The sequence below is a fragment of the Strix aluco genome, chromosome 4, assembly GCF_031877795.1.
Source record: "Strix aluco isolate bStrAlu1 chromosome 4, bStrAlu1.hap1, whole genome shotgun sequence".
Lineage (NCBI taxonomy): Eukaryota > Metazoa > Chordata > Aves > Strigiformes > Strigidae > Strix > Strix aluco.
In genome coordinates, this window is record NC_133934.1 from 26,430,578 (window position 1) to 26,456,670 (window position 26,093).

Consider the following 26,093-nt stretch of genomic DNA (forward strand, 5'->3'; position numbering starts at 1 on the left):
CAATTTCTGCTTTAACGTGCATATTTCAACTCTTGGCACCTTTTCAAAACATACTTCTTCCAAAAAAAACCTCTTTCATTATTCTTTTCTCAAGTGAGTATTAATAGCCAAACACTTTCATACATTAAAAAAAGTAATTATCTAAATAATAACTATTAAAACCATGTTACCATTAATTCAGTAGTCATACCACTTTTGTCCCTTCCATTACAAACTATAGCTGCATTAACGTATATTACCTTGAGAAGTTCAAGTCCTGCACGAATAGCAGTATCAGGACTTACACCCTCCTCTTCATCATCAGCTGTCCCCTCTATGGATTTATTCATTAGTTTTACTAGTGCACTGAAGTAAGATACAAAAAGAAAAAAGCAAATGAATGGGACAATGTACAATGTTAAAGGCTGGAGATATCAACAAAACCAAGGTTTTGACGTAAATAAAGGGAACGCAATAGTCCCTTGGGGGGAGGTGGTATGGTGTTCAACTTTTGGTTTTAGTTTTTGTTTGGGGGATTTTTTTTTTTAAATCAAGCTATTCCATTATTCCTTTTCCTTCTACTTAGCTTTCTGTAAAATTAATTCTTTAAAAAAAAAAACCCAAACCACCAAATCCACCATGTTGGCAGCATTCAGATCAACACATATTTGCATGAGTCTCAGAATGTAATTAGGTTGCCAGACAAGTCTCAAAAGAAATCCAAACATTCTCTTGCACAATCCCACAAAAGCTAATTAATTAGACTGCTATATGGAAGACCATGTTGCAGTTAACTATGTAAAAATTATGATAATAATTTTCACCTTAAGCCCCACAAATAGCAGTTTCACTGGGAACAACTACTATATTTTTAAAATCATTTGCAGACAGCACTGCAAAGAACTATCAAAAAAAAATTTCATTCTTTAAGCTGCTGGAAATGACTATGTCTGTATTTTTTTAAAAAAATTAATTTTTTTTTTTTTTTAAAAGAAAAACCAAACAAACATATTTACTGCCAGGACAGACTAGTCTAAATCCCAAGAAAAAAAAATATTTATTTTTTTGTTCATTTAAATAATCTTTATCATCATTCATGAGTTAGTATGATCTTTCAAACTTACCTAATGGCTTCTGAGTCAATATGTACAGGGGCAATTCTTTCCAAAAGAAATTTAACCATTTCCAGAAAAGGATTTGTTGGCTGCTTAGGATTTGCAAGTTTCCGGGCTATCTCTCTCTAAAAGAATGTTAGATACAAACAAGAATTATGCTCATTTTTACTTACTTCTTAAGCATGTTGAATAAGCTAGATATAGCCACCTCCTTTAACCACAGAGATTGTCTATATACTTAGTGAAACATATTTTATCTCCAAATCTCTATCACGTTATATTGAAAGCAGACATACTTTAACAAGCTATTTGAATGTAAGATGCATTTAAGTTTCTAGTGAGAGTTTCTTAAGGAATTGCAGGCCAGACCTAAAACAGAATCAAGGGAGAGCTAAGTGTAATATAGATGGAATTTAGATATCTATGTTGGCAAGAGTAATCCATAAATCTGTAGGTAACCCTGTTGTGTGTGTGAGACTTCATAAGCAACAATGAAAAGATTGCACTAAAAGCTACACTACTGCAGATGTGCAGAAGCACTACACTAGCTTGGCTACACCAGATGTTCAGACCCTATGTATTTGCCTATGAATGTTTTTGATCCAAAAATCTGTTTTTCCCCTCTGAATGTCCCAAATGTCAAGAACATTAAATTCAGCTGCAAAGCCAGCAGAAGGTAGATAATTTTTGTTTTGAACAGAAGTCTAAAAATCTCTCAAAAGAAATGACTTCTTGACCTTCTTCCTCCTAAAGGATTGGATGCTGCAGACCCTACGAACTAGGAAGTTGTTCTAACTGTTATGCTAAATTATGTTCAGGAAGAGGGAAGAAACCTTCCTCTTGAAATTGCATCACTGCATTCCCAAAGTGCAAAATTTACTAGTTCAGGAAATGATATACACTCTACATCAAGGGGTTAGGACAAAATTCTAAGGGTCATTTTGTTCCCTTCCCTGGACAATTCCAGAGGCATCAGACAAAACTCAAGAAGCCTATCTTTGTTTCATGATGCTCTCTATTGTGATTTCTGTCAACAAAATTGCTTACTTTATTTTGGGACCATAATGAAAAAAAACACCACAAAACTGTGATTGTTGGCACAATCTGTAAATCTCTGGAAAAGTCCAAGTTAATATTAAGGTGTGTATTTTCATCAAAGAGGTTAAATAGATGACAGGGAGAGAGAAAGACTAATCTCAAAATAATGTTCTAGGAAGAAAAATACATGAACAATATGCAGATGGTATAATATTTGGCTTGCTGGTACTCAGAAGAAGTTTCATCAGTGTCAGAGACAATTTAGGAACCTTGCCATAAAAGAGCCACTTCAAATAAAATATTTTTTTAAAATTAAATTAGTCTTTTAGAATTTCTGCTTGATGCTCATTATCCCAGGAAGGAGTAAAGCTAATGTTTTCTTAGGAAGCAAGATGATGATGATAAATTCTATTTTCCATAATCTCTACAGATTAACCAAAAAGGTATTTCATGAAAACTGGAAATACATAAAAATCATGTTAAGGTACCAAGAGAGACCATTAACTCCAAATAACTATTATAAGCACAAATATTTAAGGTATAAAAGTTTGCTTTTCCCTTTCCTTACCACACAGACATCTGCTTGTTTACAAGAACACGTAGGACTAATTAACAGTTCAAGCTGGGACCGGAGTTTCTCATCGTCACCCAGAACCTGATTGAATTTCTTCACAAAATCTTGTGCTTTTCCAGGATCTGGAAGGTTTTCTGTATGATTAAACACAATTTAACATAAGAGAAATTTGCCACTTCAGTATGTCAAGATTCACAGAAATAAAATTTCCAGGAATGCTGTAATAACAGTTTATAGAACTTATTAACACTTACTTGCTATGGTCATCAGCTTTCCAAACATGGCAGCACTGTTTGCTTCTGACTGAGGGCAACAGCATAAACAAACAAACAAATCAGTGATATCTCCTTTATAAAATATACCTTTAAGCTGATCTGTTAGTTCTTCTGCAGCGCTACATTCTACTCTGGAATCTTATGTTTTTATTTTAAGAATAAATGCTAGAATAGTATAACAGTATGATTAGCAACTACTACACATAGAAAAAGGGGAAAAATCTTCTTGCAATATCAAAGAACTGCAAAAATTCACTAATTCACCTAACAGATCAAAATCAATTGTTGGAAAAAGACCTCAAAAAACCCCCAAACAAACCCCCCAAGCCCACCCCCACAGCAAAACCCCAAAGCAATGCCCTTCTATTTAAAGTTTCTGCTAGTTTAAAGATACACTTGTATGTAAAATTTCAGTATACTTAAAAACTTCTGTTTTCAAATAGGCAAATCATTGCTTTCCATTCTCAAAATATGTTATAGAATGAGAAACAAAAAAGGTCTGTCAGAAGCAAACAAAAACCTTATTTTTTTTCCACTTTTTTCCAAAGTTATCGACTACTAATACCAAACAATGGCAAATGTAAGGAGGCCATATACCTTTAAGCATTACTGAAAACAACTTTACTTAATTAGATTGACGCATTGTCTACATATAGAAATCAACAGAATAATAAAGTCACACTGAACAAATAATATAGTATTAAAAAAAGCCACAGTAAATTAGTCTAACAGGTCAGTTGGATAAAGTATTAATATTTTCAGAACCGTACAGTGGGCTGCTTATGCAAGTCTAGTAATTCTCGTACGTGGCTCCTTAGCATGTTCTGGCACTTCCACATCTCATTCAGTGCTCTGCAACAGTGCAAAACCAGAAAAGAAAAGCTTACCAATTTGTTCATGACAAGAACATGCTGGATGTATTAGTGAGCAAGATTGTTTCTTCATTTATCTTACAAGCGCAACATCTGCTAGGTACAATCAAAACCTACCAAGTATTAAAAATAACTGTTCCAAACAAGGTGGAACCAATTTTCTCTTTTTACAGAACATCACCTCTCTTATTATTCTGCTTGGAGCAATTTCACATATGCAGGACAGGCACAGTATGTCTTACAACCACCCAAATTATCTTTCAACATAAAAACCAAGCCACTATCAACCAGAATTCAGTTACAGGTATCTTCATCATGGACCCTAATATAGAGCAGACGTAGAAGTCATTACTTGTGCATTTTTAACTCTGCATTGTTCTCATTGAATGAAAACAAATGGATAAAATCACTCTTTTCAAATATCCAGGCATCTTTTTGTCATGTCTTTTGAACATGTAGAGTTTGTATATAAAAGGGAAATGTTTTGAAATACTACTTGCAAATAACGCTAAGCATCAGTTACTTATATTTTTATTTAAATCCTGATAATACAAGAAAGATGATATAGATGTTGGAAAAGCCTGAGAAAGCAAGTATTTGCTGAATAGAAACTATACTCACTTGACAGCATTTGGATCCAAGCTAGCATATAAATAGTACAAGCACTTCATTCGCTCTTCCGTTTCCAAATTGTGTGGAACGAGATACTGAGCAAAGATTTTCTCTACCAGTAATCTGCAGGAAAAGAAGAGGTTAAAACTGTACATTTTCAAAAGTGGTGATACCTTTCAGACAAGTTGAAAGAACAAGAAATATCGGAAGTCCATGAAACTAGATTTTTCAACAGAGAAGAAAAAAAGTAGTGGTTTTTTCCTCATCTGTAAAGATCCCTTCCACTATTGATAGGAAGATTAGCAAGAACTGCTTCTTGAGAGATTTTTCATGTTCTGTCATCTTCATCTCTAAGAGGAAGTAATTGCTTTGTCACCATCCAAATTCTCCTTTTTCTTTAAACTCAGAGAATCTCCCTTTGCTTACTCTCATACATACAAGAAAGTAAAAAGCCCAAATAAAGGAGAAAGAATATAATAATATAACTCAAGGGGGAGAAAAAGTAAAAGTCTGAAGCATTCTTGAGGGAAAGGTTAAGATAAAACTGTAGTATTTGAGACAAAAGCAAAACATTTGGAACTACTCATTATTCTAATATAGAAGCTAAAAATCAGCATTAAAAAGGTAGAGACAAAAGAACACCAAAACATATACAACAAAAGAAGCAAAAGGGAAACTAAGCGAGAGCAAACCAAACCAGAAAAAACATTCTCCAATTATCTTTTTGAAAACAATACATATTTAAAGTTTTACATAAAATACAAAAGTTGAACTACAAAATATGATCGTACAGTTCATCTAATTATAGCCCCTCTAAAAGAAAGAACATTCAGACATTAATTTAATCTGTAGCAATGAGAGCTGTGTACAATGTTCAGCTATACAATCTCATATTTATGGACAAATATTTTGTGCGTTTGAATTTACAAACTTTTTCACTATGATTCTTACTAAGTACTCTGGGAGTGCCTTGTACAAAGACCACAGAAAGCAGCCCAGGTCAAACACACCTTATTTCTGCTCAAAGAACCCTGAAAGAGACATGATGGCAAGGCAGAGGAATAAAAGGATGATCATGAATATGGATACAGCTATCTCAAGGCATCCTGTGAGTATTAAAGAAAACTTGGCTTTCTCCCTTTAAATATACATTTTACTACTGATGACTCCAAGAATTAAATTGCTTGGGGAACAGCATCTTCAGATCTCAGGGGACTCCATTTCTGTTTAACATACTAGAAGATTGAAGGCATTAGAGTTATCTTACTAATTTATCAATACTGCTCTAGCCCATATCTCTACAGATACATGTTCTAGAAAAGCTGTCAATACCAATGGTGAGACTGTATCATGCCTTCCCTGGACCATGTTGGTTAGGGTAAAGATATACAAATATGGAATACCTCTGGGACACGTTTTTCTCTTGTGAGGAAAGTCATTGGCTAGCCCGTCAACAGCAGGTAACAGGGCAGGTTGAAGATGGGGTGATTTTACTCCATACCCCATGCATTTGTTGTAAAACAAAGAAGCTCAGAGCACACAAGTGATAAGCAGTTTTTAAGGTCAGAAGTTCTCAGTCTTGAGTAGACATGCACATCAGTATTCAAGTAACATTAAAAACATTATCAAGTGACTGAGTTAAGGATGTGTGTCGAAAATTTGTTCTATTCCACTTCATGCCTGAATACAGTGTGATACTGCACCATTACCTTTTGAAAGAACTAGCGTTATCCCATGCACACAATGGAAAATAGTCCAAGGCTCAGACAGCTGGCCAATTTTGACCTATGCTTGTGCGTTTAAAGGACTGGATGGACTCTGTCGTAAAAGATTATAGCATTTCTACAGCTCTTCAGGTGCTAAAAGTACTAACTTTCTAATTCTGACAATGGTAACACTGAAATGCATTTATTCCTCCACTCTGAGATGGGGCAATCAACCCAATGGTGCGACTGAGCAAGAACTTCATTGTCAGCCTTAAAAACTAGCAGAATTTGAACTAAAATTCAGGGTACCAAACTGAACTAGAGGAACACTGAAAATCAAGCCACCAATCTTTCAGTGTGGATACTCAGAAAACAAACAGCATACAATCCATGCCTGCTCATGAAAAGATCAGTTTCAATAGCTTAATCAGACTTTCAGAAGAAAGCATATCAGAGAAAGCAACTCAGCTTTGATGACACAATCTTTCCTTCAAAGTCCTTGCCTCCCTGACAGTGTTCTGCATTTGCCATGAGCAGGAATACTGAAAACATCTGCCCCATTCACCATGGAACCAAATTGATTCATTCTCTGCTCACTATCAAGCCTGTGTACTGACAGTGAGACATGAACATGCTAGAAAAAAACCCCGAATGAACCTCTCAATGCAAATCAAGCATATTTGATGCATATACATGTGAAGATTTCCTAATTTTTTACTATTTGATACTTCTACCTCAGAAGACTTTCAGTGTAATTTGTGTGTACAATCTCATAACCGTATCTTTTTTCTGTTGTTTTTTTTTTTTTTTTTTATGTCTGCTGTATTGAAAAATCTAAGCTGAAATTCTATCTTTGTGTGATCTCATACTTTGACTCTCCTTGTGAAAGACAAAGAATTAACAGTGAGACTTGAAAACGATCTTCCAAAACCTTGGCCAAAATACTTTTCTCTAAGCCAAAATGGTATTTCAAAAATTAAAGGGACTGAGTGACAAAACAGGGAAGATTACACAACAGTGGAAGCACCCCTGGTATTTCTTCAACTTTTGTCCTACCTTACGGTCCATTTCTATGTAGCATATCAAAAGGAAATGTCTGTGCATGTACTGTGGTGCATACATGCACGACACTCAGAGATCAGGGATTTTAACATGCTAGCCTGATCATGGATTTTAACATGCTAGCCTTTGGAAAGTAGTAAGGCAAACAAGAACTGGGTACAGTAAATGCAAAATTTGACAATTTTTTCGATGCAGTAGTTAGTTTATGACAATCTACTATCATCACAGATCTAGTTCCATCAGTAAATAGAGTCAATACATGAACAGATAATGCAACCATCCTGAATATCTTAGTACACATCTTAATGATTATTTATTAAATATATCATACTTAAAACCACAAATACAGAATGTAACAGCTTTCTCAGGATAAGCACATATTTTCAGAGTATCTCTTATCACTAGACAATTAAAAGTAGGAAGGCTTAGGTTGACTCACTTGTCATCAATGCTATTTTGATAATATATGTGCAAAAGTTTATCCTTTATCCAGCTCACTTTCTCTGCAGCATCTTTTCCAGCCTCGGCATGAAGACAATACTTCTTGTACAGCTGGGCAAGACCCATCATAGCTTCTTTTCTTACTCGCCACTTGAGGAGGAAGAAATGAAAAGGAGGTAGGGAAGTGCTTTTGGTAAATAAATATCAAACATATACCAAATACAGTAAAGATGTAGAAGTGCGGAAGACAAAATGTCTGCATTCTGACCTCCTATATTTAGACACTTCAAAAGCTGAAAAATGCTGTTTAGAGCCTCTAAACGAGAATTTGTAAAGCCTACATATGGGGTTTCTTCCCTGTACCATGCACATTGCCTGTAAAGATGAATCCAGTACTCCTCTGTGCTGAGCAAAAACCAGTTAAGTATAGCTTAACACATAAGCCTGAGTAAATGCCTTTTTGAGTCATCATTTGGAAGACTTTATCTATTCAGAGACAGGCACCAATGAGAGGTGGCAGTCTTCTTTCTCTCCATAGCCTCACTGTCTCACAGTGCACTTGTCTAGAAATGGGAGATCTGGAGCTTAGGCCTAGCTAAACCTGCTAGGGCTTGAACTCTTAGGTTACTTTCCAGGACAGTGGGAAAAGCCCTTTTTGTTGAAGCCTGTCAGTAACCAGTGTAAGACTCCAGGGATTCAGGAAAAAGCCAGACTACAACACCCACAGATGGAGTTCCTGGGTTCTCATTCTTGCTTTTGGTGGTCACTACTTTATCCCCTCATGTAAACAGGAAATGTCCCATTATTAAACACTTTAACAGACAAGATCTGTAAGCTCCGCTACACTGACTTGTGGAAGGACTCATACCAGAACACACTGACGATTAATTTAGAGAGAACAGTGTCCCCCAGTGAATGATTTATACAGAAAGCCTCAGAAGAAACTTGTTTTCCCTCACCATTTAAAAGAAATGTGTGAAATTCAAACTGAAAGAGATAATTTCTTCCAGAACACACTAGATATCAGTTCTGGTCTTGAACTCCAAGGACTAACAATGCTCAAATCTTTTCACCCTATTAAGCATAAATGTAGATACTATTACTCACACTTTTTCAATCGTGTTAAACTGAGGGCTTATTTTAATAACACTAAGTGAGATATTGCACATTTAATTTCTTAATAGTTTTATCGAGTGACTTCCTTTTCTTGAAGGGCAAAGAAAAGGAAAATCTTGAAGGTAATATGGCTTATGTCAGCACAACAGCCTTAGACACCACTAGCTGTTGGAGTAAGCTATATCAAGAAGATGGAAAAAAATGAAGTTGTATTTTGTTACATGTTTCTTAAATATTAAAACCAAAAGTAACACTCAAGATAGTAACAACTCTGACAGTATATACTATAATACTTTGTTTTCACAAAAGAGAAAAATTTTTGCTATAGACACTATCGTTTAACTTCTCTGCAGGAATTTGTTCACACCCATTGCAATCTAAAGCACATTTTAAAGAAAATAAAGGCCTGAGAGAAACATTTTCAGAAAAGCATTAATATTTTTCTCCATTCAGATATACCCTTCCAATGCAATTGATAGCTTCACCAGATCTCCTGTATGAGACAGGAAGGATAGCAAAACTATTTTCAGAAGACATCAGAGGATTGCAAGAAATGATTCTAGAAAATTTAAGTCTTAAATGAAAGCAGAGTACTTAACAAGGGGTTATAAGGAAAGGAGGTTTGGATCGTCAATAGATTTCTGATCACTGAAACTGCTGTAGAGAGTAGAAGTTTGAGCATGCAGAAAGGTGGTTTCAGGCAGAAGATGGGAGGCAGTAGACAGAATGCCTTTGATACACCATGGAAGCAAGTCACTGAACAGGAGATACAGGTAAAAAAAAAGAATAAGGTACAACTGAGAATTAGAGCTCAAACAGTAGGATAAAATATGAAGGCAAATGAAAATAAAGGTGAACGTAATAATCTATTTCAAAGAGAGCAGACCAATAAACACAGCTAACAGAACTACTACCCTGATTTAATTAACAAAAAGAATTTTGACAGTCTTAGCTTCCTTGGTTAACCAGCATAATTAAAATCCTGCTGGGCTGAGTTAAAAAACCTAACCTGTTATCGAAAATTCAAGACAATCTCTTACCTGTTGGAATAGCTAAACTATTCCTTCCATAGAGTTAAGAATATTAAAATCTTAAAATCTTTCTCCTTCATCTGGAAAAAGCCACAACGGTTTTTAGTACACACAGAGAAGGAGTTAAAACTAACACATGCAGAAAAACGCATAAAGAGAAAAAGAAAATGGGAGTCTGTTCCTATGGCTCCTCATTCTATAGCTTTTGACTTCAAGCTGATGATGTGAAAGTCTATTCTCATGAAGGGACTAAGTCTCTAGACCACAAAGGCTGTTGGGAGAAATGGGAACAGAAGTCAGATGTCAAAACTCTCCTCTAACTTTTCAGGTTCTTAAGGTTACTCCAGTATAAAGGAACCATTTTTAAAAGCTTTTAAATGTCTCCTGAAACTAATTATTCTAAAAACTGAAGACACTGGCAAGACCCTAGAGACAGGGCTCCAATGGAAAATTCCTCAGAACAATTCTTAGCAAAGACTGGATTCTAGTTTTTGGGAAGCATCTGTTCCCAGTTAATTTTCCAACTGGACCAATAAAAATGGATTTGAAAACTACAGGTGGTGCAGTTTGGTGGTTTGTTTTTTTTTTTTTTGGTTGTATTTTAATAGCTGTAATCATTGTGCAAACACCCATACAGATCAAGTTACCTAATGACTTTTTTAAAAAAAGTACTATCTTTTAGCCAAAAACTTTTACCATAAAAAAAGTCATTAGGCTATCTTTACTAATACTGTACCAATTAGAACATGGCCAGAAGAAAAAACAGATCACATCAATAACATAACAGTTAGCATGATTTAAATTTAAATTTTTCTAGATGCCACATTGTTTTATGAAGAAAAAAGGCAGGATTGAAATGACAGATTAGGGTGTTTAAACAATCAGCATTTTACTTCAACCTGTTGGACAAGAGCTCTTTTTATAGTAATATCTATTCTCATTTGATAGATGATTGCAGGCCTAAAAAGAATGAGATTAAGTCAAATTGATGAATGATGACTTAGGAGTTTGCAGTAGATTTATCCAACAGAAACCTGGCTACAAGGGGTAAATGCAGTCAGCAGAAGATAATGGAGTTCTTTAAAGCAAAAGAATAATTAAAATAGGTATAATGCACTATGTCTGGAACTGAAAAAGTCCTACATAAAAAAAAATAAAGACAATTACATGGACATATCAATGCCCCTCTCCCAAACTGGAGAAAAATCCTAAAAGAAAATGCCGAAAGTTTACGAGTCGTTGATATTCATTTTATAACACTAATTATACTTACAAAGACATGCTATACTGTTAAAGTCTACTTCAAATTCTAAGTATTTGTTGTAGTCATTTCTAGTCAATCCTCAATTTTCATTTGTCCTCAGGATGTATTTTCATTAAAGCTCTCTCCAGAGATTTTTTTTTATAAGAGAAACATCATCTAGAGGTGAAATCATTCTTCACAGATGAGTGCCTGAAAAGGCACCTAACCTTGAAATGTAATAGATCATCAAACCTATGACTGGTGTGAAATCACTGAGTCAAACATATGAAGAACATTAAGTACCACCACACTGGGTTTAAGGCTATATGAACTGAAAATCCCTTGCTCTGTAGAAATGAGTATTATAGCTCTACAACTGACTGCCTCTTACTGATGGCGACATGCTGAAGTACAACAGAGACACTATGTAGAAGACACAGTAACAATCATCCCATTCTGACTAGGTAGAAGTGCCAGAGGGAAGGTGGTTGTTACACTACAAGTTTTTAAATCTCATAAATTACTTTCTGGACATGTTTGTTTAATGGCTGAAAAACAAGGAAGGTGGTATTAATCACTCCTGAGAAATGTGCAAGGTCAAGCTGCAGGTACAACTAGTAAAGAGCTGCTTTATAATAATTCTCAAAATAAGTATTTCTCTTTGTGCAAAGATGACATCCTTTTCTCAAAATCCATTACAGTAACATTCTCATTTAAAAAGGGGAACATAAAAAAGAGAAAATTATTTTAGAATAATAAAAGTAACTAGCTAGAATGACACAGGTTATAGAAAGGATGCCCCTATCAAAAAGGAACAACAACAAAAAAATCAACATGGCTACACAGCACAGTGAAGTCTGCTATTAAAACATCACCCTCCAAAGAGAATGGAGCCACATCTGAAAGAGTGTAAACAGGAAAGAGTATAAGCTCTGGCAAGTTAAATGTAAATCCTTAATGAAGCATGGCAAAAGTTTCAGAACCAAATTATTAAAAAAGCATACTAATTAAACATCTTCACCAAAGCCTCCAGAAGCAGGAAGCCTTCCAGGCCCTTTTGTAGGGCTTAAACACAAACAAGATTTATTCCAGGAGAGGGGTCCTGAAGAGGTTTCTTCAAGTGTCATCACAAGACATTTTAAAACAAATTAATAAAATTATCAGTAACAGAATCAAAGACCAGGTGGTATCCCATCCAAGACTTCTACAGGAATTTAGAAATGATACATCAAATACTAACTATTCTATTATTGCAATCTGTCAATGAACAGATTGAACACAGCAAATGTGAAAGAAACTAAATGGTCCCAAGAGGAACAGAGTGCCACTCACCAGAACATGAGATTTTGAATGGGCAAGCAGGCTGAAAGAAAACAGTAACAACAAAGAGTAGACACTGCTGACAAATGAAGTTATGGGAATGTGTCATTACATGTTACATAATGGGAAGTTTCATCTAAGAAAAAATAAATTTTAGCAGACCCATGAGGGGGGTTGGAACTAGATGATCTTTAGGGTCCCTTCCAACCCAAACCATTCTATGACTAAGCATATCAGTAAAATGCATTAGGATCCCCAAAAAACTTCCAACAAAGTCTCACACCAGAGGATCTTAAAATAAAAATCCTGTTGTGAATTAATTATTAACTACAACATAGGGGACAATGGGTGGAAATAAATGACTGATTTCCACAATTAAGGGAACAAATGGAACCTACTGACAGAGTCAGAAAGGGATCTGTGACACTTAACATATGAAAAATTACTAGAAAATTAACTGAACAGTATGTATAAAATTTACTGAGACAGTCAGATCTAACATTATAATGAAGAACTGCAGAAAAGTGTCACGCTACTGAATTGTTACAATACAAAATAAAAGAAATTCAGATTAAGGCCATGTTTTCCCACCTGCATTAACTCTGCATGTATATTATTAGGCAATGTATCATCTAAAATTATTCAGGAGAGATCCTGAAGTCAACGTGGATGTTTTTTAAAATTGTCAGCTCAGTGCTCAGAAATAGTGTAAAAGGCAGAATGTCAAATAGTCAGAAAAAAAAAATTATCATAAAGTATGTACAGAACACTGTGCATGCCTTGAATGCCATGGCTGAATTTGGTCATCTTGTTTCCAAGAGGATATAAAACAACCAGGCAAGAATGATCAGAAGCATGCAATAATCAATTTGTGTAAAAGTTAATGAGGTGATTCTTTACCTTGGAAAGCAAAGGAGTGGAGAAGATATGATATACATATTTATTAAATCATAAGTGGGTCAAAGAATATTTATTATTTTACATAATGCAAGAACTACGAGATACTCAGTGAAACTATCAGACAAGTTTAAAACAAACAAGTGAAGTTACTTTTTTCCACCCATGCATTAAACTTGAATTTACTGATGCAGGTGCCATGGATGCTTATAAAGTACAAATATGTTCAAGAAAGAACTTGATAAACTCATGGAATAAAGTTCCATTGGAAGCTATGATGAACATGATCAAACAGATTTAAGAAATCCTTAAATCATGAATTGCTAAAAACCCAAAACTGACCACTGTGAGAATTACAGTGAACTATGGAGACCTTTGGCCTAAACATATGTGGCAATTCTTATGTTCTTACAATATGATTGTGTTCCTCACAAGTCAATGATCTTATTTGCTTGACAACACTTTACTGGTGCCTCCATAATATGGAATCTTCATTAAGATGTTCTGGTAAGACTTTTTTTTTCCCCCCCGCAGCATTCTAACAGCCAACTGATTTTCTCTGTTTCTGTGGCTTTTGGTTTTTTGGTTTTACACTCACCAAAATATATCAGAAGCAGATATTCCTAGAAATAGAGTATTAACACTTACCCGTTTGTCTAGCGTTCTTTCCCTTACAAAGCCAAGCAGCTGGTCATTGACTAGAGAAAGATCTCTCTTGCCCGCAGTAATAATTGTAACAATAACATCATGTCGAATGGCTTCTTCTGGGTCATGTGATCTAACCTTCAAATATTCTGTCACGACCAGAAACAATGAAAAGCTTGGCTTTTTTATCTAGATATGATATATTCCAATTTATTAACAATGTTAAAACAATTAAATGACAGTCACATATCATCACCATATAATCTATTAAACATATAACTGCCTACAGGAAACATCTGTTCCAGCATTTTCTGTGTTAAATATAAAACAATTATATAACCGTAAACATCAGAAGAATATAAAAGTTAATAGCTTTTACAATAACCTCATTTGCAACAAGCAATGAAGTGATTAGAATGTATTGAAAATAAAGGGGGGTGGGGGAGCAAGAAGAAATAAAGGGAGCAGAGACTCATTCCCAAAGAGGTAAGAAGGTAAGTAATAAATGAAAAACACTGACAATTGCTGTAGGGTAGCTTGCATCAAAACACGACAATATTTTCAGTTAAGCCTGAAATTCTGCTCATGGTTAAAATGATGCTGAAGTGAAAGAAGAAACTTCATAGTTTAGATCAGCACAATGGCATTTTCTAAACTCAGTAGAAGAGAGTACTGGGGAACACACTGTTTTTGAAAATAAATCAAGATGTTGCACCAATATTTGCTTTGACTTGCCAGAAGTTTTATTAGAATCTGAAAATACTTTAAAACTCACTCTGCAATGAGTAGCTTCTTAAAGACTCACTCTGACAAAACCCACATAATGTCAAATACTCCTCTCTTTCTAATAACTAGCACTTGTCTTCATCAGAAAGTAATGGTAGTTCCATCTAGCATCAAGCATTGGACCTGATACATTTTAGAACTATACAGTTATGTACAGAAATAATTCCATTCTTCCTTGCTCATTTCTTCAATTATTCTAAACCCCAATATGAGCATCTCACCAGTGAGGTCTTTTGCTAAGTCTGGATGGTTCATTAAACAATGACTGGCGAATTTCACACTCTCTAATCTCACTGGGACGTGGATATCATTGAACCTAGAGGGATAGAAGATGATGAATGTTAATTTTTAATTAGCCTTGCAAATCAAGATTATTCTCTATGAGGTAACATGTGTTGATAGTATGTTCCATTAACTATTAGAATACTTTTATATGGCAAAATAATAAAATAGAAATGTTTTGAACTTATCTCCATAACATACCTCATACAAGTTTTTATATTATTTCTTGTGAAATTAAGTCAGGACTAAAATTAAAGTATGAATATGCTATATGTGGATGAAATGTTCACCCAATGGATTTTCTCCATTGACTTTTGAACATAATTCTCCATACACTGTCAATCGTGTGCGTGCATGTGTATATACAGATACACACACATATGAAATTATAAAAATATAAACCGCCATATAACATGTATCATTTGAAAACATTCACTTCTTAAAAAATGATAAAACTCTATATTTACTTAAAAGGAACTATCTCTTCACCCAAAAAGGTAAATGCCAATTAAAACAGATACAGTTGCAGATATAGCTGAACAGTATGAAATTTCAGACAATGCTGGCACATCTATTGTGTAATTACTGCTATGTACATAATGTACTATCTAACCTATATTCCCACAGCTGACAGCAGTATAGCAGCAGTCCTTCAGGCTTCTTCATTCTAAAGTAAAACTGTATGCAATTCTCTGCTTCGAAGATTTAACAAAATTTGTTCAAATACAGTTACGTCCTCTAAAAACACAATGAAAAATTCAATACTATCAGAAAATTCAGAACAGAAAGAAGAGAAATTCAGAATTCTATCCCCATTTCTCTTACCGCCCAAGAAAGCACTGCCAAAGAGGACGATTTTGTGTGGCCAGATCAGAATCCTTGGAGCCAAAGAGTTTAGCCAGAAGTCGAACAACAGCCAAACGTTCTTCTCCATCATTGCTCTAAAAATCAACACACAAAAAAGGAACTGTAAATCATTATTTGTACTATCTTACTAATAATAATTTCTGGGTTCCTTTTCCTTCTGCTTTTATAAATTAGATTAAAAAGTGACTTTGAAATTTCTGATAATCCTCAGTCTCCCTAATTAGATTAGATGAATATGAGTAAAAATATATGAATACCTATTAAGTTAACATATTACAGCCATCAAATAGATGGGTTAGACAGATGGCTGTGCTTTGAAAATTCTTTCTCGTTCAGAAATAAACACCCATGCACAGTAGTTCGAGTAACATATATCCCTAACAATTTCAACAATGAACAATCCTACCTTTGTTTTAAAACATACTGTAAGACTATTTTATGTGTGTGGAAAAGACACCAATTAAGGTGTTATAAATAGATGTCCACTAATAAAAGATGTATGTAATTTCACCAAATACCTATTTCTTGGTTATTTTTGTTTGTTGCCACCATAATTTATATGTGCATGCACACACATGCAATTACTTCTCTTGTCCACTTACAATCTTATGAAAGACAAATAGCTTTTTAATTAAAAAAACCCAACCCCCCCCAAGTCAGAATAAAATAACAATTTCCAGTGATTCAAAAGAAATCAGCTGACATATTCGCCGATTAAGACAAACCTGAGAAAATATTTGGAAATACTTCTTCTATTATTAAAACATTATTTCACAAAAGAAAATTCTGCATATCAATACTGAAGCTGATACGTTTGCATTTCATGAGATAGGCCAATCACAGCCTAAGTACTTTATATGTTGTTTCAGCTGAAATCCAAAGATTACATTCATATAACTTTTGCATTAGATCATATGAATTTATTGTTATGATTATGTATTGTGTGCATAATACATGCTTGCAAGCACCAAAAGCACACAGTTGCACACAACTTTCCAGTGTCCTTCCTTTAATATTACGTTTATCTTTATTTTAAAGTGATAAATATAAAACTTTTATCCCTCCAGTAGAACACTTATTAAATCCACAGCTCTGCACTCTTTATTACTTGTCCAAATCTACATTGTAACCTACCTTCAGCTTGAATTCAAGCTGCGGCATGACAGACAGCAGTAAGTGAGGATCTATGGCAAAAAGCTCTTGTATCAAATCAAACACATGTTCAGATAAGTCACTTACTGAAGACTTCCCCAGTACCAGAACCTGGTTAAAAAACTAGAACACAAACAATATTATTGAGCAGATTTTCATTAATGTAGTATCATTCATACCTTAATTTTAATGGAAAGTACTCAATGTACATTTTTTCATTACATCGAAGCATTTCACCCTTACAGTTTAGGCTCAACCAAATTACAAACAAACATCCTTCACAGTTCAGTTCTTCTAATTCTATCAGGATTGACTAATTCATGGTAATTTGGTAATTTAAAATATCAACAACCATCTCCCCAGCAAAATTAACAGGTAATAATAAAATTATTAATTAAAAATACATATTCATCCAACAGAAGTTGAAGAAAAAAAATCTAGTATCTTATTTTTAAACCAATCCAAATTGAAGATCATCAAATGCTGAAAAAGAAGCTTCTCTACTTTTAATCCATTTTAAAGACTTTATAATAAGTCTTGTGATATTAGATGGTAATGTACCACAGTTGCTAGTGATCTAATAGAAAAAACAAAGTAGTCTAAAACACAAATGCTTTCTTTTGGAATTGTTAAGATTTAACATGCTTGATATACTTCTTATTAGATACTGTGGGTTGTTAATATCAGTATTATTTGAGCAGGGCAAATGCTACAAAGCTATTACACACTTGAATAAGAAAGTGAGAATAATAGTAATATTAAATCAACTCAAAGGTCACTCTATGCACTATCCTGGTTCCTGCTATGACTAATTACAAAAGCTTAAAGAAACAGGGGAATTGGAAAGTGGTACTTGTTGGTGAGACTCCTTGAGCTTTTAAATACTTACTGATTAATCTTTTATGAATTTGCCTAATTCCCTTTAAACTATCTGACTTTAAAGAATTCTATTGGTTTCAGCACCAAGGAAAGACAACAGAATGGACCAGACTACAACCCCCACAAGACTGTAGTGACTTTTATAAACAGTATTTTTAAATAAACAAACAAATCTCCAATAAATCAACAGAGTTAACAAGAACACTTGTTACTTGTAGGTAACATGGATGAATTAATTAATTTACATACATTGGCAATACACGGTTCAATGGTCTGGACGGTCCTTTTCAACAGGACTTTTGCAAGATCAAATGCTTGTTTATTAAGGTTCTGAAATAAAGGAAAAACAATAAAATTTTAAAGAGACAAACTATTTCAGGTGACTTGACTTTTCTCTCCCAACCTTAAAAGACCATGACTTTAGAAAGGTATGTTCTACCACCAATCTATTTGTTTTCAAAACTATCTAAGTTCAATTATGTTAACTCCACAACTACAGACTTCGAAAAAATCTTAAAACTAGTTTTTCACATACTTAAAAGAAATCTAACCCAAAACCATCACTTCCTGTACATTCTTCTAAGACTTTTATCACTCCAGTTGTTATCTTTAGCATTGCATTCAGATTTATAAAAAGTTTTCACATGCAATCACATTAAAAATTTTGAAGAGGCATTACCACACCTCCACACTTTTGTAACTAAAGTACACTAAATTTTGCCACTGAAAAACTAACTAATCTAACTTACTATTTAAATGTAGTTTTATTTCCCCCTCACATACTCATTAAAAGCACACCGTGAAGCAAAATTCAGCCTTGTCTACAGGGTAAAACTGTGCACTGACTTCTCCATGGACTGCACTGTATGCTCTGAGATAGCCCACAGAAAGCACCTACACTTGGGTAGAGTTAGCTGCAAAGTTTCCAAGTAAACGTTCGATTGCAACATAACAAATCTGAACATTGTTTTTATTACTCTTGAGCAAGATAAGGAATGTAACTGCACATCTGAAAAATGTGACTGTCCAAATCTGCACAAAATCCAGTATGAAGTATTTCATCTCATCTAGGGATTAATGCAGCTGGGGGGGGGGGGAAGAAAAAAAAAAAAGGAAGGTGGATTAGCTGATTATCCTGAAAATTACAAATTACTGCAGACAAAATACAGGTAAAGCCTAAGGATGACTGATTCTTGGAAAGACAGTATTTGGCAAGTCTACATTGAGAATGACTCCTTCATGTTCTTTTAGTTAATGAGATGACAAACTGAAAGACAGTTCATCAACAGATAGTAAAGAGAAACAAATAGCCAAAGACTCAAACAAATATCTCCTCAGCCACCATAGCACTAAACTGATGTCTCATTATAGGAGACAGACAGATATGCATAAACTCTTCTCAAATTCAAAACAAAACAGTTTCTCTCCAAACCAGACCATGATTAAAATCTTGTGGGCAGGTAAGTCTGTATTAAACCAAAAGGACTGCCAACCTCATAGAGCAAGTTTATTTTACTTGGATCTTCAATACAGCTTCAAATATTTCTTACAATGAAGTTGTGTTGTTTTTTTTTCCCCTAGACAGTCTCACCAGAGCAAAAAAACCAAAAAACAAAAAAACCCACAAAACCAAAAACCTAACCAATAACCCAAACACACCCCCCTAAAGAACCAAACACCAAAACAGCCTAGAAAATAAATATCTATTGATAAACAACTATTAATAATTAATAAATAAGCAAATAATCAATCTGTTAGGAGAAAATAAAACTTTGCAGGTCTGGATTGGCCATGCTGTAGAGGATGCAGAAGAAAACACTGATTTTAAATACATGAAATACATGTTTTTAAGGACTAACCTTCATAGGAAAAGTGTGAAGAAAAATATTCACTAAATAGCACTGGTTTTAAAGTTAATAAAAAGAACTACAGCTTGATGCCATAGGTGGTCTGAGCAAAATGTGTCATACCATACTGCTATTGAAAACCTGGATTCACTAGAGGAAAGCCACATTAGCACACACAGAGAGAACAATGTACAGTAAAGTCACTTAACTGATAATGGAGGTACAAATGAATATAATTTAGATACTGAGGTAGACTCTACTTCCTGTCTAGGTACTGGTATATTTATCTTTTTTTATTGCAGTACTGTCTTACACAGAGCAGATGAAAGAACTTCCTCTTTTTTTCTTTTTTTTTTTAAAAAAAAAAACTACTATGGGTAAAGCAGTAGTTTTAAGTTCTGTTGTTGCAGGAAACAAACAAGTTAAACCAGACGAAAATACTGACCACAGTACGATACTGAGCACTGACTAAAGCATAGTATTTGCTCAGTCATGATGGCCAAGAGCCAATAAGGACTGGCCACCAGTCCTCTAACAGATACTAAATATGCAGTACAACCCAATATTTACACCAAGTTTACCTCCTTCTTTATCAGAGCCTTGCTTAAGAATTTCCTTCATTAGGTAAAATTACATGATTAAGCTAACATTAATGCTAAAGGATCATATTCACTTTTACTTCGCCTACACCAAGTAGTCACAACACACTGTCCAGTTGTACGAGGTTTACCAGGTCTTTGCGTCCTCAGAGCAATGCCTGCCCACCACTGTTAATAGCATCACCCATTACCTGACATACACATCTCCACTCCTATTTCCACTCCTGATCTCTACTGACTATAATTGATTAGAAACAATTTACAAAGAACAGCATATTTTCAAAAGGACTCTTTTTCTATTGTTATGAATAAGAGGCCTCCCTTCCTGTTAGCAGTTTTAATAAGACACCATTCAGCTGCTGTGAATAAAAATGAGTTGATAGAATGATATTCCCATCTCATGGTAATGACAGAAGGAATGCAAACTGACCTCAGACAATAGATACTTTTATATCCCCATTGCTGAGATTTCACAGGTAAATGACAATGGCCAAGACTTAATCAAACTCCTGTGATATACACTTCCATGAATCCTTCCTCTTTAGGTAGCCAAAGGAATAATCCCTGCTTTTATGTGCAAATTTAACTTTAATTCTGTAGTCATGGATGCTGCCTTAATTTTGTCATTATTTTAAATTAATAAATGAACAGAATTTGGTAATCAGAGTACAGTTCATTTACTGAAGCTTGTAGTTGAAACTTACTGATCTCCATACAATTTTCAGTAAGAAGCACAAGCGTTTTAGCAAGGGAATTTTCTTGGTCAATGGAAGGCAACAGCAGCCTGCATCTCACTTTCTGTGATTTCATGGCTGAGTTGTGTTTACTCTCCTTTCAACTTTAATTGGCCTTTACGGTAAAAGTACTACTTCAAAAGCTCAATTGCAGACCAGGGGTGGGTATGGGGGGGTGTGTGTGGGTATGTGTCACTTGTGAGTTAAAGGGATGCTGAACTCTGCAAAGGGCAGAATGAGTATGGAACTCATAAAAGAATATGGAGCAAGTACTACAGGTAATAATTAGGTTTCAGTACAAGAAAAGTTTAAGGGGGAAGGACACTGGAGGAAAATAAAAAAAACAACTAGGGAGGTAGAGGGGAGTCTCCCTGGCAAGCTGAGGTAAGCAGCAAGTCCCCACAGAAGACTTCGGAAAATATTTTTTTCCCTTTCCTTTTTTTTTTAAAAAAAATAAAAAAAATACTTAATGTCTTTTCAATTAAAAAACCCCCAACAAACCCAAAACCCAAACCAACCAACAAATCGTAAGATATAATGTTTTCCTATTACATCTGCTTGAAAATACTTTATTTCTGTTTCAGTACAGAGTTCCTGAGGTGACAAGTAGGCAGAAGCTCTTGATACTGAATAATCCAGACATAGCTAATGAGCAGCACCAAATAATTCCCAAAGGAAATTTTCAATCCTCTGTTATGAGGCTGGGGGGGGGGGGGGGGAAGCAATCATGATGGCTAAAATGTGTGGAGAGATAAACAAGCAAAAGGCAATGAAAATTATTGTTATAATGCTGTACTACTATAATGTTTTACTTTGCAGACCTTGTGTGCAGGAATGAGGTTAATCAAAATCGAGTCCAGCAGCTCCTGAGTTACTCCATCGCCTTCCATGATGATAGAACTCATCAAATCCAGCATATGCATTTGTACCTTCTGGTTGTGGCTATTACTAAGATGATAAAGAATAATATCAATACTAATATTTGTCAGGGTCTGACAATTTAACAGTACTGTTAAGAAACAATGTCTAAAACTGTACATCTTGCCCTCACTTACATTCTTGACATCTCAAAACTATTTTATGCCCCTTTCCTCTCTTACAGAAAGCTTAAAAAAAAACCTAGAACACCCTAGCTCTGCTTTAAGAAATGAAACAAAACAAAAAAGAAGAAAATAACCACCATGGAAATACAAATGTAGATAAATGAGCAAGAATGAAGTATACTGTTGCAATGTGGACAAGAAATTTTAAAACACTTCTAGACACACACCCCTCCATAGTGTCAGTAATTCGCACTCATTTGCCTTCCCTGTATCTCCTCGTTTGAAGGAATAAAGACTTGTTCTATTCAGACATACTTATTTGTAGACTATGCAAGGATTCAGTCTACCCCCAAAACTGATGATATTTTGACAATTTAATGTAACTGAAGCAACTCAACTTACTTGATAACTGAAAAAAGAGTCCTAAAAAGCTGAATAAAAATTTCATTGCAATCTTCCAACTCAAAGCAGATGTTGTAAGATTTAACCCAAGCTAAATTCTAAAACAAAAATAGGATATTCAGGATATTACAACTTCACATTAAGTCACATAAATACAATCATGTTAGGTAATTTTTTTTCTATTTAAGAAAAAATATTATACAATAGATTTTAAACCCTTTGGGGAAAGAGACTGGATATTTGCTTTGCCTATAAAGAGCTCTTAACACAAAGGGTCTTTGCAATATACATATAGAAAGAAACTAAATATAAAATAATCTCATCAATAATTGATTTCTTATGTATAAAAGCAGATTGACAGAAATTGTTAACATAAGTCCATGTTTCTAGATTTTTTCTTCATGCTATGAAACAATAGTTTTAAACATCAATAAAAGGTTTACAAACAAGATAGTTTCTAAATGTACACTGATAAAAACTCCACACTTCTTAATAAGAGTAGGTTTTTCTGATGTTTTTAAGCCAAAATCTTATGCCCCTTCTCCCATCATCAATATAAGCAGATTTGCATTTTAATCAGCATTTGAAATTCTCTCTTGATGAGGTACCTTAAGGTTGCAGGATACAAAAAACAATGTATAGAATTGTTAAGAAAAAAGCTAAATGTTAATAAATACCAATTGTTTTAACATGTCCTCAATTACAGGCTTCAGGAACTTATTAAAAGCAAACAGAATTATAACTACTAAAAGAAGCAGTTCATGGAACGTTTATGAGTCTGGTGTGATTTACAAAGTAAGAGAAATTTCCTAGACATACTGGCACATCTGGAGAAAGACTGATTACATTTCTTAGGCTTACAGAGTAAATACCATCTACTGAAAGTTACAATTATTGCGTTACCTCTAACAAGTAAAAGTATCTGTTAAATTGAGGGCTCTTCGTGTCCTCCAAGCCTTTTAATTGTCTTGTAATAAACAAGAATATGTCCTGTCAAAAAACAATAAAGTGTTTACAAGCTTCATTCAGCAGAGAATAAAAACACAACCCTTTAGTAGTGACATCTACCCACATTTACAAACTCGTGACATGAGAACATTAAATTGTCTTTTTTTGGCACTGACAGAAAGCTATTACCAACACAGATACTGGTTATCTAGTGTTTCTTTACACATCTCTGGCCCTTAAAGTACTACACTTACTCACAGGACTAAAGCAACATCTCTTCAATAAAACTGTCATCAGTATAAATGCAAGTAAAAAAAAATTTTCAGTTGTTTTTTTGTTTGGTTGGTTTTGGGTTTGTTTTTTTTTTTTTCTGGGAGGTAGGTGCAGGGCATTTCTCAGTAAGAGAATGAGGTAGGAAGAAAGCCTTTATTTTATAAAGCATTTTTACCTTAAGTTTGTCATGAGAAGTATATGGAGCTTCAGGAGCATAGATACGAAAGATATCAGCCAAGCAACATGCTACTAGGAGGCGCACATCTTTATTGGGATTCCTGAGGAAGAATTCAGATGCAAGGTGCAAGGCTAATGGGAGATACTGCTGCTTCTCATCCTCCGAGTCCTGGTCCATATCCATGAAGGTTTTTACCACCATCTGAAAAACACAGGAAAAAACCCCATTTGAGTGCTTTCTGCTTTTATCCCTAATTACTCAACAATACTTTCTCTAAAAGGATGCAGTGCTATCAATACATGTTGCACTGCATAATCACAGCAGTATAACTTTTTTGTTAGGACAAACATCAGAAAAAGAAAAGTGTTAATTTGATACTTAAAGGCTTATTGAACTTGGTATTTTAAATTAAGACACTGAAAAATGCTTTCCAGGTCTGCTTATTTTGCCAGTCTTAACCTGAGGTTAACAAGGTTGGAGATGGCAGCATTTCTTCATCAAAGCAGTCCCAGACAGCTTCAGTATAGACAGTACAAAGGGATGCAAGCCATCTGGCCTAACATATAGGCTACAGTATAATGCAGTTGCTTTAAGAGCTATTCCAAGACTTGGGAGGAGCCTAAGAGGCCAGTCTTAAGCTCTGCCTATATCAAGGCACAAGAGCTCAAGAACTACTTTACATATGCACAATCCTTTCATTTCGTTTAAACTAGATTCCATATGAGGGATTAAATTCTTATATGTCCAACACTGCAGATGTAGTCTTTCTGCACACTCAAAACTGCATCTATAGCCTTATCTATATAATGAAAAAAAATCAACTACATGGTTACCTTGTTTCTTCTAGTACAGCTAAGAACTACTAATTCCTATGAAATGCCACCGAAATTGTTTATTTTTAATTATTATACAACCCCAGTTAATTGAAACATCTCAACATAATGATTTGGCAAAACTGAAAGTGAAAATTTAGTTTGAAGAAATAAAAAGTTGCAGGTTTAACTTCTGGAATAGGGTTTGTTAAAGGATGAGGATGACTTCTAGGATGTCAGCATCAAATTGGGAGATGTGCCACAGATTCTTACTATGACCTTAGACAAATCAGTCTTTATGTGCCATTCCTCTATGTCACTTGAGCATCCTTAAAGAGTTAAAATTGTGAAAGACACCCATATTTCATACCAGTATACCCATTACATACACAGTATACACATTAAAGAGATATAGGAGAAAACACAGAATGATAAATCTTGATGGGTCAAATTTGCCTCTAGAATATTAACAGTGACACACAAGAGGAGATTGAGCTCACACAGATAATAAACACATATCTTACTCTCACCTCAATTCTTTTGTTATCGTGTCATTCAAATAATACTAAAGTTGTTCCTCCGTTATTAAGCATGCCTCCGCTTCCAACATGAAAACACTGTCTTTCAGCTTCACCTCCTCCCTGAGTTTTGGAACCCAGTTTTAAACTCAGTAGATCTTACAAATTAAAATAAATGTTTGACAGCAACCTTTGCTATAGTACATTACTTAAAACTCCTCCTCAATTTCTAGGAATGTACTTGAACATTTATAAGTACATTCCTTTGTGAAGCAACTTTTAGGAAAAAAAAAAAGAAAGAAGCAGAAAGAAAAAACAAACAAACTGAATAAAAGAGAACTTTACAGCCACAGCCCATAAAAATCCAAATTCTACCTGCATTGGCTCGTTTCCCTAAAACTATTTATTCTTAAACTCTATTTTGAAGCACTAGATTAAAGGACAAAACCATCCTTCTACTGACAGCACAGGTCTGTCTGTTACGAGTGTCACACATCACCTCTCCTTCAAAACCTACCAGATTCTTTTAATAAGGTTTAAAAAAACCCCAACCAAAACAAACCCAAAAAACCCTCCATCACCACACCAATCCAAAACCCAATATGATGCAAAACCAAAAAAAAAACCATACCACACTCTACCTCTGGGGGTGGCAGTACAAAGAATAATGGCCTTGACTTGCAGCATGGGATTCAGGTAATATTACTGAAGGCTTTAAGAACAGGGTAGAAAGGACTAAAAGATTTGTGAATCCTACCCTGGAGACTGATGATAAACTGTACCTGTACTGTATAAACATATAAAGTTCCTTCCAGTTGTTTTACTAATTTTATAGATAAACCATATA

General features: G+C 34.6%; 1 protein-coding gene across 2 annotated transcripts in view; it reads right to left on the minus strand.

Moving 5' to 3' along the window:
• The window catches only part of PDS5A (PDS5 cohesin associated factor A), an 86,269-nt gene that overhangs the window by 26,855 nt on the left and 33,321 nt on the right, over nt 1-26,093 (minus strand). For both annotated transcript variants that reach the window (XM_074822373.1, XM_074822374.1), the window contains exons 3-18: nt 23,914-24,117; nt 23,421-23,507; nt 22,518-22,615; nt 21,894-22,020; nt 18,142-18,222; nt 16,996-17,136; nt 15,820-15,935; nt 14,934-15,028; nt 13,930-14,075; nt 7,673-7,824; nt 4,475-4,588; nt 3,752-3,833; nt 2,961-3,009; nt 2,701-2,840; nt 1,104-1,219; nt 240-345 (exon numbers count right to left, since the gene is read on the minus strand). In XM_074822373.1, coding sequence (XP_074678474.1) covers nt 240-345; nt 1,104-1,219; nt 2,701-2,840; nt 2,961-3,009; nt 3,752-3,833; nt 4,475-4,588; nt 7,673-7,824; nt 13,930-14,075; nt 14,934-15,028; nt 15,820-15,935; nt 16,996-17,136; nt 18,142-18,222; nt 21,894-22,020; nt 22,518-22,615; nt 23,421-23,507; nt 23,914-24,117 — 1,854 coding nt within the window. The remainder of the gene's footprint in view (nt 1-239; nt 346-1,103; nt 1,220-2,700; nt 2,841-2,960; nt 3,010-3,751; nt 3,834-4,474; nt 4,589-7,672; nt 7,825-13,929; nt 14,076-14,933; nt 15,029-15,819; nt 15,936-16,995; nt 17,137-18,141; nt 18,223-21,893; nt 22,021-22,517; nt 22,616-23,420; nt 23,508-23,913; nt 24,118-26,093) is intronic.